Source organism: Bos mutus, chromosome 4, assembly GCF_027580195.1.
Source record: "Bos mutus isolate GX-2022 chromosome 4, NWIPB_WYAK_1.1, whole genome shotgun sequence".
Taxonomy (NCBI): domain Eukaryota; kingdom Metazoa; phylum Chordata; class Mammalia; order Artiodactyla; family Bovidae; genus Bos; species Bos mutus.
In genome coordinates this window covers 105,798,780-105,820,675 of record NC_091620.1, presented here as the reverse complement: position 1 = coordinate 105,820,675, position 21,896 = coordinate 105,798,780, and the positions used below count along the sequence as shown (strand labels likewise).

Here is a 21,896-nt window from a genome sequence, read left to right as displayed (position 1 = left end):
AGCTGAGAGTTTGTGGGCTCTGTAGCATGTGCCTGTTTGGTTGGTGCTGCTTGCCTGATAAAGCACAACAAAGCTTCCAGAGAGACAGGAAGGATGGACGGCCCGGCTGCCCCTATCACGAAATCTGCAGCTGCCAAGTTAGTTAAGAGAAATTTCCTTGAGGCTCTAAAGTCAAATGACTTCGGAAAATTGAAGGCCATTTTAATCCAAAGACAGATAGATGTGGACACAGTTTTTGAAGTTGAAGATGAGAATATGGTTTTGGCATCTTATAAACAAGGTAAAAAATTATAGGTGTAATTGTAGAATCGATAGAAAATGGATTTTTTGTTTTAATGTGCACCATTAGTCACCCAAGGTAAACTGGTAGCTCTTATTGTTTCTTTAAATATATGTTAAAAAATATTTCTAATGTAATAATTTCTTTCTCTTTAAACTAGACCAAATCATGAGCTGATATATGTATATATGAATATTTTGTTTTCTTTACTTTCCTTCTCTTTTCTTTCTATATCCCTGTGCCTAGAATTTGAAATCTTGGATAAAAATATTTAGTAATGCAGTTTTCTTCTATTTCTAGCTTTTCTTCTTCCTATAAGTGCATAAAGCTTCTCTAGATTATGGCTAAATAGATTGCTGAAATCTAATTCAGTCACTATGACTGGCTTGGGAACAGGCTACTAACTTTGTGTTAACAGGGCCCTTAAAGATATATCATCTCTATGTGCACTTGAAGGAAAAAGGATTTTTGCCCCATTTGGAGGGTTACTAAATGGGTAAGGCTACACCTTGATGCACCTTTATGATCCTTGTCATTTTAATGAGTTTTCAGTTCAACTAGAAAAGGTAAAACCAGAAAAGCCAAAAAGTTAACTTTTTTTCTGTAACTATAGTGATAGCTTAAAATTGTAGATTTACTTATTACAGAGTACCTACCTTATGAAGAACTAGGGATAAGAAAAATTAGAACCAAATTTCTTTTATCAAGGGATTTTCTGTAACCCATGCTTAATAACTCAGAAATAAATTAGAAGTGAGCAGACTCTGATTTCCCAAATCAGCTAGTTAATGGGGGAATTTGAGTAGCGAGGCCATCTGGTGAGCAGACAGCAAATAAACACCATGTTCAACATCACTTCTGTTTAAACAAAATAGAGGATAAGGTCTTGTGTGCAGCATTGAGAGAGAGATAGCAATTGGTTTTTTATGTTTAAAATACTTTCTGTTTATATATAAATCATCAGCATGATCAATTTTCAGAAATGAATACTAATGGTATATATTTCTATATTAAAACACTGTCAGTTCTGAAGGAAGCATGGAATAGCTGAGGCAAGTTAGTGTTTATAATTTTTACTTGAGGATTTTATTATAAATTGGCATTGCTATTTTGACTGGAAAATAAGGAAGGGGTCTGTGTTTTCAAAAGTGGTTGATAGACGCTCTGTCGAGAAGAAAAAGTGTATGCTATGTGTTTAGATTACTTTCATCTTATGTATTTGTTTAGTGAAAGACTTTCTGAATACCAAATACGTTTTAGGTATTTTTAAAAACTTATATTTAAGCCTAGAGTAAAATAACTTACATCCAAGTCAGCAGGTAATTTGTGTGACCCTAAGTCGTGAAAACTGCCTTTCCTTATCTCCCAAGCATGCCAAATTGCGTAGATCATGCAAAGGTTCTGAGGTGGTAAGGAAGGGAGTTTTAGAGGCAGTTTACAGAGAAGGATGCTGTTTCTCTTGCTTCCAATGGTGTCATCATCCTTGAATGAGAAAAAAAATGCACTTTAAAATCTTTCTGTCAATATGAGCCAACTCTCTATGGTTTTCGTAGAGCTAAATTTTCATTCGATCTAATGGGTGTTTTCATAGGACTGTGGGGATGGGGCTTTCAATTAGACAGAAAGTAAATTATACTCTCTGGTTTGGGGGAAAAAAACAGAGCCGTTCCATTCCTATGCATGCCAGGGGAATGCAAGAAATGATAGAATTTGTGGTCATATCCTCAGAGTTTATGCAGAAAATCATGAGTGTTTGTGCACATGTGCGCATGTCCACGTGTACCTATAGAAAGAAATCCACTTACTCTCTGTTTAATATGAATATGGGTATAAGACTCTGTCTCTTCAATCTTAATCCCATTTTCTTCAAAGTTTCTTCAGATATTTTCACTTGGCTTCCAGCCTAATTATGAAACCTTTGCTTTTAGTCACGAATGGAAGTGAAGCATAGAATCCTAGTTGCTAGCCAAGCAAAGTAGACCTAAGTGGCTATATCAATTTCTAAGTCACAGAGGAATTCCAAGGACTAGTGTAGTGCTGAGCAGGCTACACTGGTCGTTTGTTATTTAGTTAGAATTAGTTCCTTTCTGAATAATTCTGATGAATGAGACCCTTTTCTGTGTGGCCTTGAGTGGTATGTGACTGGATTAAACTTTGTGAGACTTTATTAAATCACAGCAGACTTCTTAGATGTTGAATGCTGTTGAATTTTTATGCATCAGTTTTTTATTTTTTAAAGCACTTTTGAAAAGTTCTACAACAGAAAAGTGTGCAAATTGTAACTGTGCGCTTGATTAATTTTCACAAAATGAACAAAGGTCTGCAGCCAGCATCCAGATGAAGAAATAGAATGTTACCGGCTTACTCTTAAAGTGTGGCAGTCTTCAGGTTTTAGCTGCTCAGTCACTCAGTCATGTCTGATTCTTTGTGACCCAATGGACTGTAGCCTGCAAGGCTCCCCTGTCCTTGGGATTCTCCAGGCAAGAATACTAGAGTGGATTACCATTTCCTTCTCCACAGCTTTTAGTTATCTTTGGCTTAATTGGCATGACAGTGTATAAAATCTAGAACATAATATGCTTCCTTTAAATTTGGTTTGTGTAACTAGTAATGGAATCTATACTCAAGATTTGATTGTCCTGGGGAAGATCAACAGTGGTACAATTAATCCCAAATAATTTTTGTTTCTTTTAGGATATATTGTAGCACTTTACATAAGATTTTTTAAAGTGACCACATTTTCACCTAAATTATGGTATGTTTAAGCCAGTATGAAAGTCAATTTACATTTTTTGTAAAGGCAACTCAGAAATCTGTTGGTGAAGAAATCAACTTGGAATCTTAACATTGCAACTCCAGATCCACAATCTAAATGGTATACCAGTAATCAAAAATTGACCTACTAAGCAAGTGTAAAATATGGACCTGGTGAGGAAAGTAGAATAAAGTGTCTGGAAATTCACTTCTGCTGCCCTGTCTCGTTGAGCAGCTTCTCTCACCTGTGAGACTGAGAACAGATTTAGAAGCTAGCTTCTAGCTCCAGATGGTGGATCCCACCTAGCCCCAGCCCCTAATAATGATTATTTTAAGAAAGATTGTATTTATTTATTTATGGCTGTGCTAAGTGTTCATTGCTGTACAGGCTTTTCTCTAGTTGCAGCAGGCAGGGGCTCCTCTCTAGGTGCAGTGTGCGGGCTTCTCGTTGCAGTGGCTTCTCTTGGGGAGCATGGGCTCCAGGGCTTGTGGGCCTCAGTACTTGTGGCACAGGGGCTCTGTAGTTGTGGCTCGGGGGCTCTAGAGCACAGACTCAGTAACTGTGGTGCGTGGGCTTCGTTGTTCTGCAGCATGTGGGATCTTCCCAGACCAAGGGTGGAACCTACGTCTCTTGCATTAGCAAGCAAATTCTTTAGCACTGAGCCACCAGGGAAGCCCAATAATGATTCTTGGAGACATCTCATTCTATTTTTTCAAGTATTTTAAACTTCATAATCAAGTCTTCAGATAAAATTATGTTTTATCAATTAAAAATATGTGTCTAACACTTTGTAAAGCAAACATTCTGGTTGGCATTTGCATTATCTCCTGGAGAATGATAGATATATGGGTCTTAAAATGAAAACAAGTAAGTGAAATGACATCTACCAGCTGACCACTTTAAAATGGGAATGATGTGAAGTAAAGTTAAATAACGAACAACTCTTAACTCCCAAATACAATAAACAGTTGAATAGTTAGGAGATGTCAATGATATACTTTATTATGAGCGAAGCACACAACATTCATAGTGAAAACAGGCCTCTAAGAAAACTCAGAGTTATTCTCAGTTGGTGATCTCCATACTGGAAACATGAATATCCATAAAGATGTTTCCAGAGATTTTTCTCACTGCATGTTTTGATTCTCCTTCAGGTGTATGAGCCTTGGCTCATTAACGTTACAAGAGGAGTATCAAACTTATCTCTTTGGTATGAAATTCCCTAGTCAGCAAGGTTAATCAGAATCCTTTTATTAATCAGTATAATGCACTTTAAGTACTTCATTTATGGCCCACAGCCACAGGTTCTTTGGTTGATAGTCATATTTTTAATTAAAATAGCCAATGACTGATTTCACCGAAAAACTTTCTGGCAGGTAATCTATCTACTAAGTAGCAAGAGCCTTTCAAATATCTTGAAAGCTCTTATTTTCACTCTGTTAATGAGTAATCTTCTTATCACCTCATTTTCCTGTCTGCTAGAAATTCACTCTCCTGCTTTCTTATTGTCATCCTAGGGTTCTTTTCCTTTCTTAGATGTTCAAACATTTTTCTTTTAAATTTTACATTGCAAGCTTACTTTTTTTTTTTTTTTCTTCTCCGGGGGGAACTCTGAGATTTATCCTGAAAATATTAGCTATTAAAAAATAGCCAAGAATTGTGCTCCCGTCTATAATCCATCAGGACTGTGTAAATACGTGGACAGAGCAGAGCAAATGTCTGCTAATCCAGCCATAAGCAGCGTGTGTAACCTTTGGCTGTAATAACAGAGGCTTCTCATGTGTGGGGTTCTTTGGACTCAGATAACATTATAGCTGAAAACTGTGGCAGATCTAGGGCTTAGCTGAAGGTTTACCAGAAGTGTGTACATCCTCCCAAACACTGGAGCAGAACCAACCCCCTCTTTCAAAAGATGGCCCAAATATTTCGCTCCTTACCCTCTTTCCTGAGCCATCAGGTTGTCTACTGAATGACTCTGGTTTCTGATTTAAATTAAACACACATACAAACACACACGTGAGAATTGGTCTGCATATTTTTGTAGCAGCATAACTCCATTCCTTTACAATTTTTGCCTAAAAGTGATATCGGTTTGGAGGTGGACTGCATGTAGCTTTCAGATCATTGATGGCAACTTAGAGATTTGTTGTTGCTCTTCAGTTGCTAAGTCATGTCCAACTCGTTGCAACCCCATGGACTGTAGCACACCAGGCTTCCCTGTCCTTCACCATCCCCTGGAGTTTGTTCAAACTCATGTCCATGGAGTCAGTGATACCATCCAACCATCTCATCCTCTCTCGTCCCCTTCTCCTGCCCTCAATCTTTCCCAGCACCAGGGTCTTTTCTAGTGAGTCAGCTCTTCGCATCAGGTGGCCCAAGTATTGGAGCTTCAGCATCAGTCCTTCCAATGAATATTCAGGGTTGATTTCTTTTAGGATTGACTGGTTTGAGATTTGGGGAGATTAATTATACAAACATGGGCACCTCCTGCTACTTAATCTCTGCAAGATATTTATCCTCATCTGTAAAGGGGAAGCTTTGTCAAGACGCCCTCTTAATCTGCATGCTGATTATCTACAATGTTATGAAGGGGAAATTATATAAGTAGATTATGTGTCGTGGTCTGGGAAAGGTAAAAAAGTAACCATAGATGCTGTAAATCCAAGTGGGCATGGCCTGTATTTGAGAGTTCTTTCTGGGATTTTTGCCTTGGAGAAAGAATCTGCATTTTCATCTCTTTCCTTCTCAGTTAAGCTCCTTGCTCAGGCAGAGCAAAGCAGAGGGCATCACTGCACATAGACTGCAGACCTGGGGTGAGAACCAAGTGGCTTACGTTAAGGGGAGACAGTACCTTCCTTACCTCTGGCCCTATCAAGGGCTTTGTTCCTGGGTTTTCCTCCCCGCCCCCCCAACACCTCGTCCTGTGTGCAGTCTGAGCATACAGTCAGAGGGCAGCCTGGCCTCTGCAGAGGTGAGCAGAGGGGGCCTTTTGAAAGACAAGTGCTGAGAGTGAATCACATTCTGAGTTCTGAAGCCCTAGGACAATTCTGCTGTGGAAAGAAGAGAGAGTGTGAAAGAGACTCTGCCCAGTTAGTTAACTGTATTTCCGTCATGCTGTGACCATTGGGGGTTACATTTTGGAGGAGAGATTTTGATCTCTTGACATATCAGCATTGACACAAGGGTGTTAATAAGTGCTGCATCACTGTGGTTTTTGATGATGGCATCGCCTCATGTTTGTGAGGGTGGGTATGGGGGAAAGCATACTCCTGTTTGTTGCTACAGTGACCCGTGGCCGCAGCCTCATTGAAAGTGGTGATTGTATGTGGGTGGCCTCTTTGCTGTGGGCTGCTGCTTTCTCTGAAGTGGGCTTTCCTGCTTTGCAAGGGCTTGAATTATCCAGAAATTCTGCCCAACTACGCCCTCCCCCACCAAAGTTCTGCAATGCAGCTTCAAGATACACTGCGAGGGACCCTGGTCTGTATCTGACAATCTGTCTTCTTCCCAATCTCTCCACTAAGCTCCCCTGGGGTACCAGCTCAGGCATCTTGCTGTCACCCACATACAGGAACACTCTTAACGCCCACGTTCCTTTCTAAGAGAGGTGAGTTGTAGGTGCAGTTCAATTCAAAGAGTCAGCTGAATTGTAAGACCTGGCCCTCTCTGAGCCCAATTTACTGGTTAATGGGTATGATTATGGGAGACACAGATGTAACTGACTGAGAGGCCAAGGATGGCAGATTCATGTAGTAAACAGGCAGGATAGATTCTCTAGGTGCTATTGGGAATTTAGGGGGAAGAAAAAAAATCAACAAGCAAATGTATTTCCATATCAAAGTGTGACATACTACAGATGAATTCAGAATCTTCTTTCTTTCCTCATGATTTGTGAAGCTGGGTTGGCACTACACCTAGTCTGATTCCACAAGGACAAAGACAGATGGAATACCTGCATCACAGATACCCTGAGTCCGTTAGCTTGGACTGAAGCAGATGTCTTATGGCTCTAGGAGGCTGAAAAAGTGGCAGTTTTCTCATCTGGAAAATGAAAGGCTTGGACTGGATAACCCTCCCTCCAGCACTAACATTCTGTGTTTCTTTGATTTTACATCAAAATGGTGTTTTCTTAATCAGCTCTCTGCTGCTTCCTTTCTGAGATCATTTTTCTTCCCATTGCAGAAGCAGACATGAGTTTCCAATCAGTTGCTGCGTAGAGCTGCCTAATCTTTGCTGCTAATCGGCAGGCAAAACACACTCTGGTTTTCAGATCCAGAACCAGCTTCTTTGCAAGAGAGTTAGAAGAGGCTGTCCTTCGCAAATTGCTTGTAGAGGAAATTTGAGTATTAAGATGACTAGGTGAATTGAGAGAGTAACACTGAAACATATACATTACCATATGTAAAATAGACTTGTTGTTAGGTCGCTCAGTTGTGTCTGACCCTTTGCGACCCTATGGACTGCATGCAGCATGCCAGGCTTCCCTGTCCTTCACCATCTCTAAAGGGAATTTGCTGTATGACACAGGGAACCCAAAGCCAGTGCTCTAGGACAACCCAGAGGGGTGGGATGGGGATGGGAGGTGGGAGGTGGGAGGGATGTTCATGAGGGAGGGACATATGTATACCTATGGCTGATTCATGTTGATGTATGACAGAAACCAACACAATATTGTAAAGCAATTATCCTCCAATTAAAAATAAATAACTTTTTAAAAATGGGGAAAGTTAAATCATGTCATCGGCAAAAAAAATCACAAAAAAAGATGACTAGATATTGGTGTTAGGTGATTCATTCCTTATCAAAAGCAGGTTGCATACCATTATAGCTTAATAACTATGCTTGGAGCATGGATTTGGCATACATAATTAAATGGAAATGTATATATGGATACATGCAAATGTATTGTATATACTTATCTGCATATCTGTATGTGCATGTCTGTTTCCACACACACACAAACATAGGCACAGGGTTGATCCTTCCCAGCCCAGACTGTCTGTGACACTATTTGCCTCTGCCAGGGAAATTCCATATCACCAAACACCTTCCCTTTTCAGTGTCTGAAATCTGGAATTAGTATCTTAGAACTTAATTCTTTTGTATGAATACAGATTCCTACATAAGTTCAGATAATCCTAAGAAGGTCATACTTTAAACAATCCTCAGTCTATTAGACCTTCGTGTAAATTAACTTTGGATTTCTTTTTAAAGAACATCTTTGGATAAGGGAAGAGATGGAGAAAGAGAAAGTGAAATGATCCTAGAATTTCGAATGAGATGAAGAGATTAAAATGTGTGTGAGAGGGAGTGTGTGTGAGTGTGTGTATGTGTGTGTGTGTGTATGTGTCTGTCTAGGTTGGAGGGAAGGCTGTAGAAAAACAAAATGAGCTGAGAGTATTCATTCCCTCAGGATTAATCAGCATTGTACATGACCTCTTTAAATTACTTCCCCCCGCCCCCCGCCCCGGACAGGGGCACCTAGTTTGTTTTAATTTTATTTTTATAAATAGTAGTACACACACAAGGGACTAAATAGAAAAGCTCAAAGGGAGCATTCAAGGACAAGTAAATCTATGTTATTGTCCCCCAGCCCAGTTCTTGGAGGCCACCAGTGCAACCAGTTCCTTGTGTTGGGTGTTTATAAATATTTTCTTACATATTAGCATTTATGCACACTCTTCAGCTCCCTGCTTATCTCACTTGATAATGTATCTTGAGATTTTTCCATATCAGTATACATAGGACTGCCCCCTTTATGATAGCTGTATAGTGTTCCATTGTGTGGATGTACATGCTTTACTTAAATAGTCTCCTATTGATGAAGATTGAGGCAGTTTCCTATCGCTAACCATTAAGAACAGTGCTGTAGTGCACTGCATGTTGTCCTGGGTCAGGCTGCCAAGATTCATAACTCCCAGGAACTTCATACTCTTCGTAAAGAGTTCAATGCAAGTCGTGGTGCTGGGAGTTGTGTAATACAGTGGCCCTTATATGGCATTTCACACATGAATGAATGTACTTGCAGGATAAATACCCAGGAGTGGCACACAGGTAGCACTTTCCACTGATATGAGAGAATTTTAATACCTGATCACCAGGCTCACCTTTAATGTGGTCATCATCTTCTGAGTGCCTTGCAAATGCTCATTTTTGTTGCTCAGAAGTACTCACAATATTTTAGATTTATTCTGACTTCATCTATCAGTGACGAGTACAACTTTTACTTCTTTTGTTCTGGGTGCTACAGTTTTATTAATGTAGTTAAAAATTGTACCTGCTTTTGGGCAGCTTTATCTCAGTGTTGGCTCATTTTGAGATTATTGTCAACTCAAACCCCTAGGATTTTCCTCAAATAAATTACCATTAAATCATAATCTTCCTATCTTGTACTTGTATAGTGGAATATTTTTACAACCTAAAAGCAAACTTCTGATTTACTGAAGTTAAAATGTATTTTGTTGTTTCAGCCCTAAGTTTCTTCTGAGCTGTCAGGTTATGTCTACATCTTCAAATTGCTATGAAATATTTCATCTTTCTGTACCTGTTTTTCATTCCCCACTCACAGTGAGCATGATGCCACGGCTCTGGGTATTGACTTTGAAAAAAAAATGTTTATAAAGTTATCTCTGATGAGCCTAGAGCCTATTACACAGAAAGAAGTAAGTCAGAAGGAGAAAGACAAATATTGTACATTAATTCACATATCGGAGAAGGCAAGGGCACCCCACTCCAGTACTCTTGCCTGGAAAATCCCATGGACAGAGCAGCCTGGTAGGCTGCAGTCCATGGGGTCCCTAGGAGTCAGACATGACTGAGCGACTTCACTTTCACTTTTCACTTTCATGCATTGGAGAAGGAAATGGCAACCCACTCTGGAGAATCCCAGGAGAATCCCAGAGACGGGGAAGCCTGGTGGGTTGCCGTCTATGGGGTCCCACAGAGTCGGACACGACTGAAGCGACTTAGCAGCAGCAGCAGCAGCAACTCACATATATGAAATCTAGAAAGCTGGTACCAATGATCCTGTGTACAGGGCAGCCAAGGAGACACAGACATAAAGAACAGATTTTTGGACTCAGTGGGGGAAGGAGAGGGTGGGATGATTTAAGAGAATAGCACATTACCACGTGTGAAATAGATGGCCAGAGGGAGTGTGATGTGGGAAGCCAGGGCTCTGTGATACTCTGGGGGGATGGGGTGGGGAGAGAGGTAGGGGGCTGTTTAGAAGGGAGAGAATACTCGGTATGCCTATGGCCAGTGCATGTTGATCTATGGCCAAAACCATCACAATATTGTAAAGTATTATCCTCCAATTTAAATAAATAAATTCAAAAAACATAGACACACAAAGTTATTTGTGTTACAGCTTGTCAAGATGGCAATTTTTGGACACTTGGAATAAAGGACTAGCTCAGTGTTTAGAAGTTGGAGGTAAGAGGGAAAAAGGAAAGAGAAAGAGAAAGAAGAGGTGAGAGAGAGGAGTTGGGGCGGGGCAGGGTGGGAGATTTCCAATAACTAATGGGAAAAATTTAAGATCTCAGTTCTAGAAACAACTGTGTTTCTCCTGACCAATTAATTTGTGTATATGCTTGTGCTTGCAGGCATAGTTAATTATGTAACACATCATGTTTTCCTGTTTATTTTGGCTACGGGGAAGTTCAGAGGAAAATTTACAGTGTGGTTCTAGCATATGGAACACAGTTAACACAGTTTATATTTATTTTGGGCACCTATCTGACCCAGGATCTCTTTTTACTTTCCTACCTTATTTTTCCTGTTGCTCTTATTTTGTAGATCACTTTTTAAAAATCTTTTGTGTAAAATTTGTAAGCTGCTGTAAATTCTTTAATTCTTCTTTGGAAAGAGGTGTTGTATAAACTGATAGGCAAATAAAATCTTGGTGTGACAAATATTCTAAAGACATCAAATACATTCACACCTTAGCTTGACAGCAGCAACAACTAGAGGGGAAAAGCACTGTGGTGGAATGAAAATTACAAGCTTGTAACAGCTTTGAAATCGCTCAAGATAATGATTGGGAGTTAAAAAAAATTCTTTAATAAGCATCTCATGTAAGATAAAATGCAATCACATAAATGCAGTCTCAAACAGAAATACTTTGGACAGGCAGGAAGGTAAAGTAAACAAAGGAACAAGATAATAGGGAATAGTAAAGACAGAGAGAACTCGAGAGCCCCAGTCCTGTTTAAATAACCCAAAGAGGCTACTAAGCTAAACATTAGCAGATCCAACAGGTGCTAGTTACAAGTTCCAAATCGTTCCCCCAGTTTTATAAATGTGTAGAAGTCCCCACTAAGCAGGGAGATATCCTAGGCTAATCCGAGGCTAAGCTTTCTTTCCCTTTCTTTTTCAGGTTATTGGTTGCCTAGTTACAAATTAAAGTCTTCCTGGGCCACGGGCCTGCACCTCTCTGTCTTGTTTGGTCATGTGGAATGTCTTCTGGTGCTCCTGGACCACAATGCCACGATCAACTGTAGACCCAATGGGAAAACCCCTCTTCACGTGGCTTGTGAAATGGCCAACTTGGACTGTGTTAAGATCCTCTGTGATCGTGGAGCAAAGCTCAACTGCTACTCCTTAAGTGGACACACAGCTTTACACTTCTGTACAACTCCAAACTCCATCCTCTGTGCCAAGCAGCTGGTTTGGAGAGGTAAGCCTATCTGGGTGGCTGACCTTGTCATCTACTTGTGTGGTTATGATTTTGGAAATTGGTGATCCTTACTTACATCAGGCAATGTAATTAATAGTACATATCTCTATGCATAAAGCCTAATCTGGGGGCCCTAAAAATACATAGAGAGATGGATGGTTGTGTTTGCCCAGGTCCTTCAGTGATGATCGCATTGAAATCTTACTACTGTTTTAACTGTAGGAGTCTTGTTAATCTACACACTTATTTAACAAATATTTATTAGCTCCTGTGATGTCAGGTAATGTGCTAATAAGTAAGTAAAAAGAGAAAACAGTTTCTGCTCTCTTGGAGCTTATGTTCTAGTATGGGAAATGAATATTGAGAAATAAATTCATAAGTGCATAATTATAAATTGGGAAAGGGTAAAACAAGGTGGTATGAGAGAGAATGTCAGGAATAAGCTAGTATAAAATGCATAAAGGTTTCTCTAAAGATACAGTATGTAAGCTGAAACTTTATAATGAGAAGGAATTGACCTTTAAAAACAAGAACAAAGAAGAAAAGTCTAGGTATAGGAAATAGCAAGTGCAGAGTGTTAAGGGAGCAAAAACCTTGGAATATTCCAGAAATGGAAGAAGGCCAGTATGGCCAGAGCATCATGAGTGTGTGTGGTGGGGCGGGAGAGGCATGAAGGTAGAGGAAGTGCTACAGCATGACATGGGATATATGAGATTATATATGGCCTGCTGGGGGCCGTGTATGGGGTTCAGAAATGGAGCCACTGAAAAGTTTTAAGCAAGGCAATGACATAGATTAACTGACATTTAAAGTCATCTGGACTTATTCCGAAATTGGGTTGGAGAAGGCCAACAGTGGAAACAAGAAGACTAGCAAGGGAGCTCTTGCAATACTGTGGGTGAGAGGGGATGATGATTTGCACTGAGGGACATAGAAAGATCAGGAAATGGATCTGCAATATGTTTTAGAAGCAGAATTGGTGGGATTTGGACATGGACTAGATTTAGGTTGCTGGTCAGGGGGTGGTGACAGAAAAAGAAATTTCAAGAATCATTGCCAGGTTTCTGGCTTTAGAAAATGGGTAGATAGTGATGCCATTTTTAAGATGGAGAAACTTGAAGAAGAAATGTATCATATGGGAAGATTGTTATATCTTTAAAAAAAACAGATTTTATGGCACTTCTTTATTTATTCACGTTTGGCAGCTCTGGGTCTCCATTGCTGCATGCAGGCTCCTCTCCGGTTGTGGTGCCTGAGCCTCGCATTAGCGTCTCTCGGTGTGGAGCGTGGGCTCTCAGGCCACAGGCTTCGCTAGCTGCAGCCCTCGGCTCGCATTAGCCTCTCTCCATGTGGAGCGTGGGCTCTCAGGCCACAGGCTTCCCTAGCTGCAGCCCTTGGCTCGCATTAGCCTCTCTCTGTGTGGAGCATGGGCTCTCAGGCCACAGGCTTCCCTAGCTGCAGCCCTCGGCTCGCATTAGCGTCTCTCGGTGTGGAGCGTGGGCTCTCAGGCCATAGGCTTCACTAGCTGCAGCCCTCGGCTCAGAAGTTGTGATTTGTCACTTAGTTGCCCAGAACCATGTGGCATCTTCTTAGACCAGTGATTGAACCCATGTCCCCTGCATTGGCAGGCAAATTCTTAACCACTAAACCACCAGGGAAGTCTCATTATATCATTTTTTTAAAGTCAAATTTACAGAGGTAATAATTTATAAGCTGTAAATTCACTGTTTCTGAGAAATAGAGAGTCTTGAAGCCGTTCACCACAGTTATCTCAGAAAATCCCCTGATGCCCTTGGTAGTTCATTGCCTCACTCTACCCCCACTTCTGGCAACTATTGATCTGTTTTCTGTCCTTTTAACTTCATCCTTTCAGAATATCATATTAATTAATTAATACAAAATGTAAGCTTTTGAGTCTGATTTTTCCAGTTTAGCATATGCATTTGAGATTCATCAACGTGATTGCACTCACCAGCAAATCAGACCTTTTTATTGCTGAATAGTATTCCGTGTATACATGTAACACAGTTTATTCACTCCTCAGAAGAGGGGCATTTGGATTGCTTCTAGTTTTTGGTAATTTAGAAAACAAAACCGCTATAAACATTTGCATCCACATTCTTGTGTGGACATGTTTCATTTCACTTGAGCAAACACCTAGGGGCGGGGTGATGGGTTGTTATGGGAAGTTTATAAGAAACTACTAAACTGGTTTCCAAGGCACTTGTACCATTTTACATTCCTACCAGCAGGGTATAAGAGTTCCTGTTACCCTCCATCCTTGGCAGAACTTCATCATGTCAGATTTCTTAAAACTGTTTTAGCCATTCTAATAAGTATATAATAGCATCTCATGATTTTAATTTGAATTCCCTTAATGACCAAAGGGGCTTCCCAGGTGGCTCAGTAGTAAAGAATCCTCCTGCCAATGCAGGAGACACAAGAGACGTGTGTTTGATCCTGGGGTCAGGAAGATCCCCTGGAGGAGGAAATGGCAATCCACTCTAGTATTCTTGCTTGGGAAATCCCATGGACAGAGGAGCCTGGCAGGCTACAGTCCATGGGGTTACAAAAACTCAGACACAACACACACACACACACACACTGACCAAACACATTGCATATGTTTTTGTATATTTATCTGCTAGCTAAGTATTCACTTTGGTGAACAATCTGCTCAGTTCTTTTTTTTTTTTTAATGGGCTGTTTTCTTGTTATTGATCTGTGGAAGTTCTTTTTGTTGTTGTTAGTTTGTTTTTTAATTAATTTGTTTTTTTAATTGAAGGATAATTTCTTTACAGAATTTTGTTGTTTTCTGTCAAACCTCAACATGAATCAGCCATGGGTATACATATATCTCCTCCCTTTTTAACTTCCCTCCCATCTCCGTCCCCATCCCACCCCTCTAGGTTGATACTGAGACCCTGTTTGAGTTTCCTGAGCCATACAGCAAATTCCTGTTGGCTATCTATTTTACATGTGGTAATGTAAGTTTCCATGTTACTCTCTGCATACATCTCACCCTCTCCTCCCCTCTCCCCATGTCCATAAGTCTATTCTCTATGTCTGTTTCTCCACTGCTGCCCTGTAAATACATTCTTCAGTACCATTTTTCTAGATTCTGTATATATGTGTTAGAACACAACATTATTCTTTCTCTTTCTGACTTACTTCACTCTGTATAATAGGCTCTGGGTTCATCCACCTCATTAGAACTGACTTAAATGCATTCCTTTTTATGGCTGAGTAATATTTCATTGTGTATATATACCACAACTTCCTTATCCATTCATCTGTCGATGGACATCTAGGTTGCTTCCATGTTATAGCTATTGTAAATAGTGCTGCAATGAACAATGGGATACATATGTCTTTTTCAATTTTGGTTCTTCAGGGTATATGCCCAGGAGTGGGATTGTTGGGTCATATGGTGGTTTTATTCCTAGTTTTTTTTTAAGGAATCTCTATACTGTCTTCCATAATGTGTTGGAATTCTTTATATATTTTGGATACTAGCCCTTTATAAATATGTGTTTTGCAAATATTTTAATTCACTCTTTGGCTTTTCATTTTCTAATGGTGTTTTTAAAAGAGCAGAACTTTTAAAATTTTGATAAATTCAGTGTTTACATCTTATGGTTTGTGCTTTCTGTGTTCTAGCTAAGAAATGTTTGATTAACCCAAGTAACAGATGTTCTGCTGTGTTTTCTTCTAGAAGTTTTATAATTTTAGGTTTTGCTTTTATGTCTTTGATTAATTTTAGTATAGGGTAAAGCTCATTGTGTGTGTGTGTATGTGTGTGTGTGTGTGTGTGTGTGTGTGTATGGATGGCCAGTTGTTTCAACATCATCTGTGGAAAAGACTATTCTTTCACCATTGAATTGTTTTGATATTTTTCTCAGAAGTCAATTGGCCAAATATGTATGGTCCACTGATCTATATATCTATTTTTTTGCTAATCCTCCTCTGACTTGGTTGCTTTATATCTAATCTAAAAAGCACATAGACTGAGTCCTTCTAGGTTAGTTTTAAACATGAAAGGTTTCAGACCTCTTTGAGACAACAAAGCAAATAAGTCAAGGATGTACTTGATATAAAAGTATAGATTTCAGAAAAGAACTCTGGACTAAAGCATTAGGTTTAGGAACCATTAGCCTATAGATTGTATTTGAAACCAAGAAAATCAATGAACTCACCTGGGAAAATAGGGTAGAAAGATGAAAGAACTTAGGACCAAGCTCTGACAAATTCTTATGTTTAGATGTTAGCAGGATGAAGAGGAGGCAATAAAAGAGAGTGGAATGATTCTACCTTTGATTTCTTTTCCTTGTGATAACCACTTTCCTCTCTCTCTATTTTTTATTTCTAAGAGTATATTAAAACATATTCCACACTGGAAAATAAAGAGGAAAATGGATTCGCAAATGAAATTGGAGAAAACTCAAAAGCATTTTTGGCATCAAAGAAACTAAGAAACAGGCAGATTCGGGAATGGAAGAATAGTCTGCTGTACTGATAGCTACTGGGAGGTTTAATTAGGTGTTCATTGGATTAAGAGAGTTATTACTGAAAAAAATAGTTTTGGTGAAATGGTAGGTGCAGAAGCCAGATCAGAAGAAGGTATGAATGGGAGGTTAGAAGGTAGAGATGGCATATGCTGGCAATTCTTAATTATGGCTGCAAATGTGAGCATAGGAGTAGCATGATTGCTGACGGGGATTAGGGTGTATCATACTAGACTGTTATCTGCAGTTGAAGATAAAAGGAAATGTGTATATGCTGGAAATGATTTATAGAAAGCAACAGTTGAAGATGCATGAGACGGGATAACTGAAGGGTCTAAATGTTAGAGAAATTGAGATGGTGTGGAATCCAGAGACCATAGGACACATCCTCATTTTCAGTGGGCAAGCCAAAGTAAAATATGGCTTTAATGCCAGGGCACTCGCATGTTTGGTTGTTGTAAGATGCGGGGGTCCCTTTCTGAGGCAAAGTCATCAGCCAAAGTGAGAGTAGAAAGACTGGAAATGTACTGAGAGGGGGAAGATATGGAAAGATCAAGGGGAAAGAATGGGAGAATATGCTTGAAGATGTTATGATCTTCTCAACCTGTGAGGATTAAAAGGAAAAAAATCAGCCTGGCATATTCTTCTTCTTGCCTGCCCTGGGAGGAAGGGCCTAGTGCAGAGATACTCAGAGAAGGACAGGCATCTGTTGGAGCATGGGGCTATCACCGGTTTTCATAGTTCCTTGTCCATTTATTTTTAGTTTTTATCTATATTTTAATTAATTTAAACTTTTAAGCTGCTTTCACAAATTTTGGAAAAAAAGTTAAGAAATATATTTATATATGATTTCTTTGGAAGGAATGATACTAAAGCTGAAACTCCAGTACTTTGGCCACCTCATGGGAAGAGTTGACTCATTGGAAAAGACTCTGATGCTGGGGGGGATTGGGGGCAGGAGGAGAAGGGGACGACGGAGATTGGGATGGCTGGATGGCATCACTGACTCAATGGACGTGAGTCTGAGTGAATTCCGGGAGTTGGTGATGGACAGGGAGGCCTGGCATGCTGCGATTCATGGGGTCACAAAGAGTCAGACACGACTGAGCGACTGATCTGATCTGATCTGATATATATATATATATAAATATATTTGTTTAATTATTGACCTTTTATATTGCTGTGTTTTCATCAACTACAGACTAATAGCAAGCTGTCAACACTGTCTCTCCTCTGAGTTACTGACACAGTTATCCCACATGTCCTTCATCCTTGTGGACAGAAGAAGACCCATCTAGAGAGGTAGGAGGAGACTGAGCCTGGTTTCCTGTAGGCTGAAGCAAAGAATTAGATTGATAACAATCTTGGAGAAAGAGCAGAAGGAAGCCCGTCAAAGATAGCTCACTCTTTACCACCACTGCATCAAAGGCTGAGCCACAACAAGAAAGATACATTAGGAAAAACAAAATGTTCAACATCCGTGTGGCAACTAGATTATAAAGTTAAAAGGCAGTCCTACAACTGAGGAAAACATTTGGGACAATGTGACAAAGGACTCATACCCTTAATATATAAAGAAACTTTAAAAATTAAAATTAGGAGGAGAGCAACTAAGAGAAAAAAGAAAACCGAAGGGATCAAGAACAGGAATAGGCATTTCAGAAAAAGACAGGCATATGAACAATAAATAAAGCTGAGACAATAATCATCTGTATTGGTGATCAGTAAAATGTCAATTAAAATAAGAATTGGATGCTTTTGTTTTATTTATTGTGTTAACAAAGATACCAAAGATGTTAATACATGTGCTGACAAGCACATGGGGCAGTGCTCTTACACAGGCTGCTGTTGCTGCTGCTGCTGCTAAGTCAGTCATGTCTGACTCTGTGCGACCCCATAGACGGCAGCCCACCAGGCTCCCCGTCCCTGGGATTCTCCAGGCAAGAACACTGGAGTGGGTGGCCATTTCCCTCTCCAATGCATGAAAGTGAAAAGTGAAAGTGAAGTCGCTCAGTCGTGTCCGACCCTCAGCAACCCCATAGACCGCAGCCTACCAAGCTCCTCTGTCCATGGAGTTTTCCAGGCAAGAGTACTGGAGTAGGTTGCCATTGCCTTCTCCGCTTACACAGGCTAAGTGGAGTGAAAACATGTATGATTGAGGGGAATATCAAAAACTCACAGCTTTTTCTAACTGAGAAATTCTGCCTCTAGGATTAGGGACTAGTTCAGCACCTTTTGACTCATTGTTTTCATTGATGTAGGGCCTCAGATTCAGACTCTGGGTATATCTCCAAACAAAATTATACAGAGTCCAAGAGATAACTGATGAGAAAAAAGACACTTACCATGTAACAGAATTGTTGTGCTCGGTCACATGATCTGTAGTACACTAGAAATTCAGCCCTTCTCCTAATTCTATGAGTCTTCAAAATAGTGTGGTTACAGTGTATATTATTGTATATTTTTTCAATGAAAGCCATGATTGGTTAAGGAATACATTTAAAATATGCCACAATTTTAAAAGACATATGTTGGCATTTTTTTTAAGATACTTAATGTCTCAAAAAATTTGCCTAATTGTTTTTTTTTGCCCTCAGGTAGTCATTTATATTACTGAAAAACTTAAAAATACTTGCATATGTAATAGAAAAAATTCAGTTCAGTGAGTCGCTCAGTCATGTTTGACTCTTTATGACCTCATGGACTGTAGCATGCCAGGTTTCCCTCTCCATCACCAACTCCTGGAGCTTGCTCAAACTCATGTTCATGGAGTCAGTGATGCCATCCAATCATTTCATCCTCTGTCGTCCCCTTCTCCTCCTGCCTCAATCTTTCCCAGCATCAGGTTCTATTTCAATGAGTCGGTTCTTTGCAGCAGGTGGCCAAAGTATTGGAGTTTCAGCTTCAGCATCAGTCCTTCCAATGAATATTCAGGACTGATTTCATTCAGGATTGACTGGTTTGATCTCCTTGATAAGCTGTGTTACTTCCATATCATAAAGACATTTTAAAATGATGTTGTAAAAGAATGTTTATTAACATAGAAAGATTTTTTAAAATAAGTTCATAAGACAGTATGAACTCCATAAACTTATGTTTCTAAAAATTAGATATGATTATGCATATCAGAAAATAATATCCAAATTATGAGTCAAATTTGGTAGCGTGACTAATGTTTAGCTGTAGCTAAGCAACATCAAAAAAATTGTTTTGTTTGTCAGATTCAAATTCCCATGATAAATATGTTTTAAAGTTGGTACCTGGAAAATATATCAGAACAAACTAAAACTGTAAGTCAGGTAACTGAGAAACATTTCACCCATTTTATGAATGGCAGAGAAAAGGAGAAGGAAAAGTGCTTGGAGGTAGATCTTCTAATCTGGAAATTCTAGAAAACCTTCAGCATCTTGCAGCCTTTCTTCTGCATTTGAATGTCTTCAGTCTTTTGGGCAGTGCTTGGCACATGGGAAGCACTGAGTAAATGGTCTCTGACTCATCTGGGAAGGACTCCAGGAGCCCTGAGTGCACGGAGGGAAACCACGCCCATCTGGTAAACAGAGACTGCTATGTTCCCGGCTACTGAAGTGCTGCTATTGGTCAGTTTTAGCCTTTCGGTCTCTAGAGACATCGACATAGAATTTTCTCTCTCCCAGACTATGTGGTGTAGGCACTTTGAAAAGTCACATACATCACTTTGTAGCTGGACAGAGGGAATTGAGACAGCACACAGGCAGGAAAATAAGTCAGGCTAACATTAAACTTGGGACCAGAGAAGTCCATTAGAGGAAAACCAATGCCATGGCAACTGAAAACCCATGTAATTTCATTTGCTATTTAATGGGCTCTTTGTGGAGAAGTGCTCTTTGTGGAAAAGGCTAATTGAGGCCAAAAAATTGCATGCAATTTTCTCTTAAAGGATTTTCCCCGATTTTTTCAATGTTGCAGAGCTGGCTTTGTTCTCAAGCTGGGTTTTGTCTGCTATTTTTCTGTTTGCCTTCCTACTTAATGCCCCCCCATCTTCTGGCCTTTGTTTCCTTTGGTATTAGTATAATAGTGTTCATCAGTTGAGAGGGCTTATTTACCTCAGTGAAAATGTCCTTTCTGTGAATCCTGCCTTCCCCTACGAATAAAGAGAGTCAGGTCAGGTTTAGCTGGCTGAAAAGAAGCATATCATTTCTACCTATTCCCTTTCGTAAGAGGAAAATGAAAGCTGCTTGCTTTTCTCTGCATGAAGCAAATCCTGACAGTTGGAGGAAAATTTGTTACTGCAGGAAAGCCATAAAAATTCAAATGTTTCCTAGCAGAATGTAGCATGAGGGCAATGTAAAGGAGACCATGCCTTTTAAAAGACTGTCCCCGGCTACTTGCTGTGACGGTGACACAGTTGCCCGCACATTAGGAAACTCCCTGTTCAGCGATGTGAACACAGGACGACAAGGTGTCATTGGACCTCACTTTAGTCAAGAAATAGACATGCATGCTTGACACACACCGCGCTCACTCGTCTGTCACCTCTGTCTTTCCATCTCTCGGGTTACACATTGTAGTAGCAGAAACCTGACCCTCCTAGTCACTTGCAAACAACCTTGGGGATCTTTGTCCCATCTGCTGCATGGTTAGTACCACCTGCACAACATGAATTTAATATTTTCTTTAAATTGACATTATTATTAAGTTTAATTTTAAAGGAACCTTTATATCACTATAAAAATTGATTCGTCATTGTAAAAAATATGCCAAAACCCCTTGCCAAATATAGAAGGTGGTAGGAACAGGGCTTCCCTGGTAGCTTAGATGGTAAAGAATCTGCCTGCAATGTAGGAGTCCTGGGTTCAAACCCTGAGTCTAAAAGATTTCCTGTAGAAAGGCATGGCAACCCACTCCAGTATTCTTGCTGAGAGAATCGCACGGACAGAGGAGCCTGCCGGGCTACAGTCCATGGGGTGTCAAAGAGTTGGACATGACTGAGTGACTAACACTTTTCCCTTTCACTTTCAATAGTAACAGTAAATAGTGGGCGATCAAATTCTTGACCTCTGTCTACCCAGAGACTTTCTTCCTCAGCTAACAGAGAATGGCTTTAAAAAGCCACATCTTCTGGGTGCTGTCTTTCTGGAAGCATTGTCTTCAGTCCTTCTGTTCTGAATGAGTGAACTTGAAATTTGTTTGCAGACTGTCTCTCACACCCAGTCAAGCAGCAGCCTTTCCAGCCCAGTAAAGAATGTCCCATGTGAAATCATGGCACACTTGGGAATACATTGACTTACACAGGGCTTTGTAAAGTTTGTGGTCTATTTAGAAGCAAATTTTAGAAGCCTCCTCTTTAGAATCAGGAGTGAAATAAATTTGCTGCTCTCACATCTCACACCCCTGTCCTGGAGGTCCTAGCTGACACAAAAAGAAAAGAAAATAAGATGTAAGATGATTGGAAAGCAAGGAAGTAAAACAGCCATTATTTCATACAATATGTTTGTCTAGATTAAAAAAAAAGAAAATATAAGATCAAATGGTTAGAATTCATAATTGAGTTCAGAAAGGGTACTGCCTTTGAGATCAATTTACAAAAATCAGTCACATTTCTGTACACCAGAAGCAAGCAGTGAGAAATTATAAGAAAAGATGTGATTTATAAAATCACAAGAAATGTAAGGGGCCTAGGAAATATATTCAACAAAAGGTGGA

General features: G+C 39.9%; 1 protein-coding gene across 5 annotated transcripts in view; it reads left to right on the top strand.

The window, feature by feature from the left end:
- ASB4 (ankyrin repeat and SOCS box containing 4) overlaps positions 1–21,896 on the top strand; it is a 271,537-nt gene that overhangs the window by 177,128 nt on the left and 72,513 nt on the right. For 2 of the 5 annotated variants that reach the window (XM_070369828.1, XM_070369827.1), the window contains exon 4: positions 11,410–11,709. In XM_070369828.1, the coding sequence (XP_070225929.1) occupies positions 11,410–11,709 (300 nt within the window). Of the gene's footprint in view, positions 1–44; positions 281–11,409; positions 11,710–21,896 lie in introns of those variants that run through there. The other 3 variants (XR_011464041.1, XM_070369826.1, XM_005888181.2) reach the window with 3 other exon arrangements.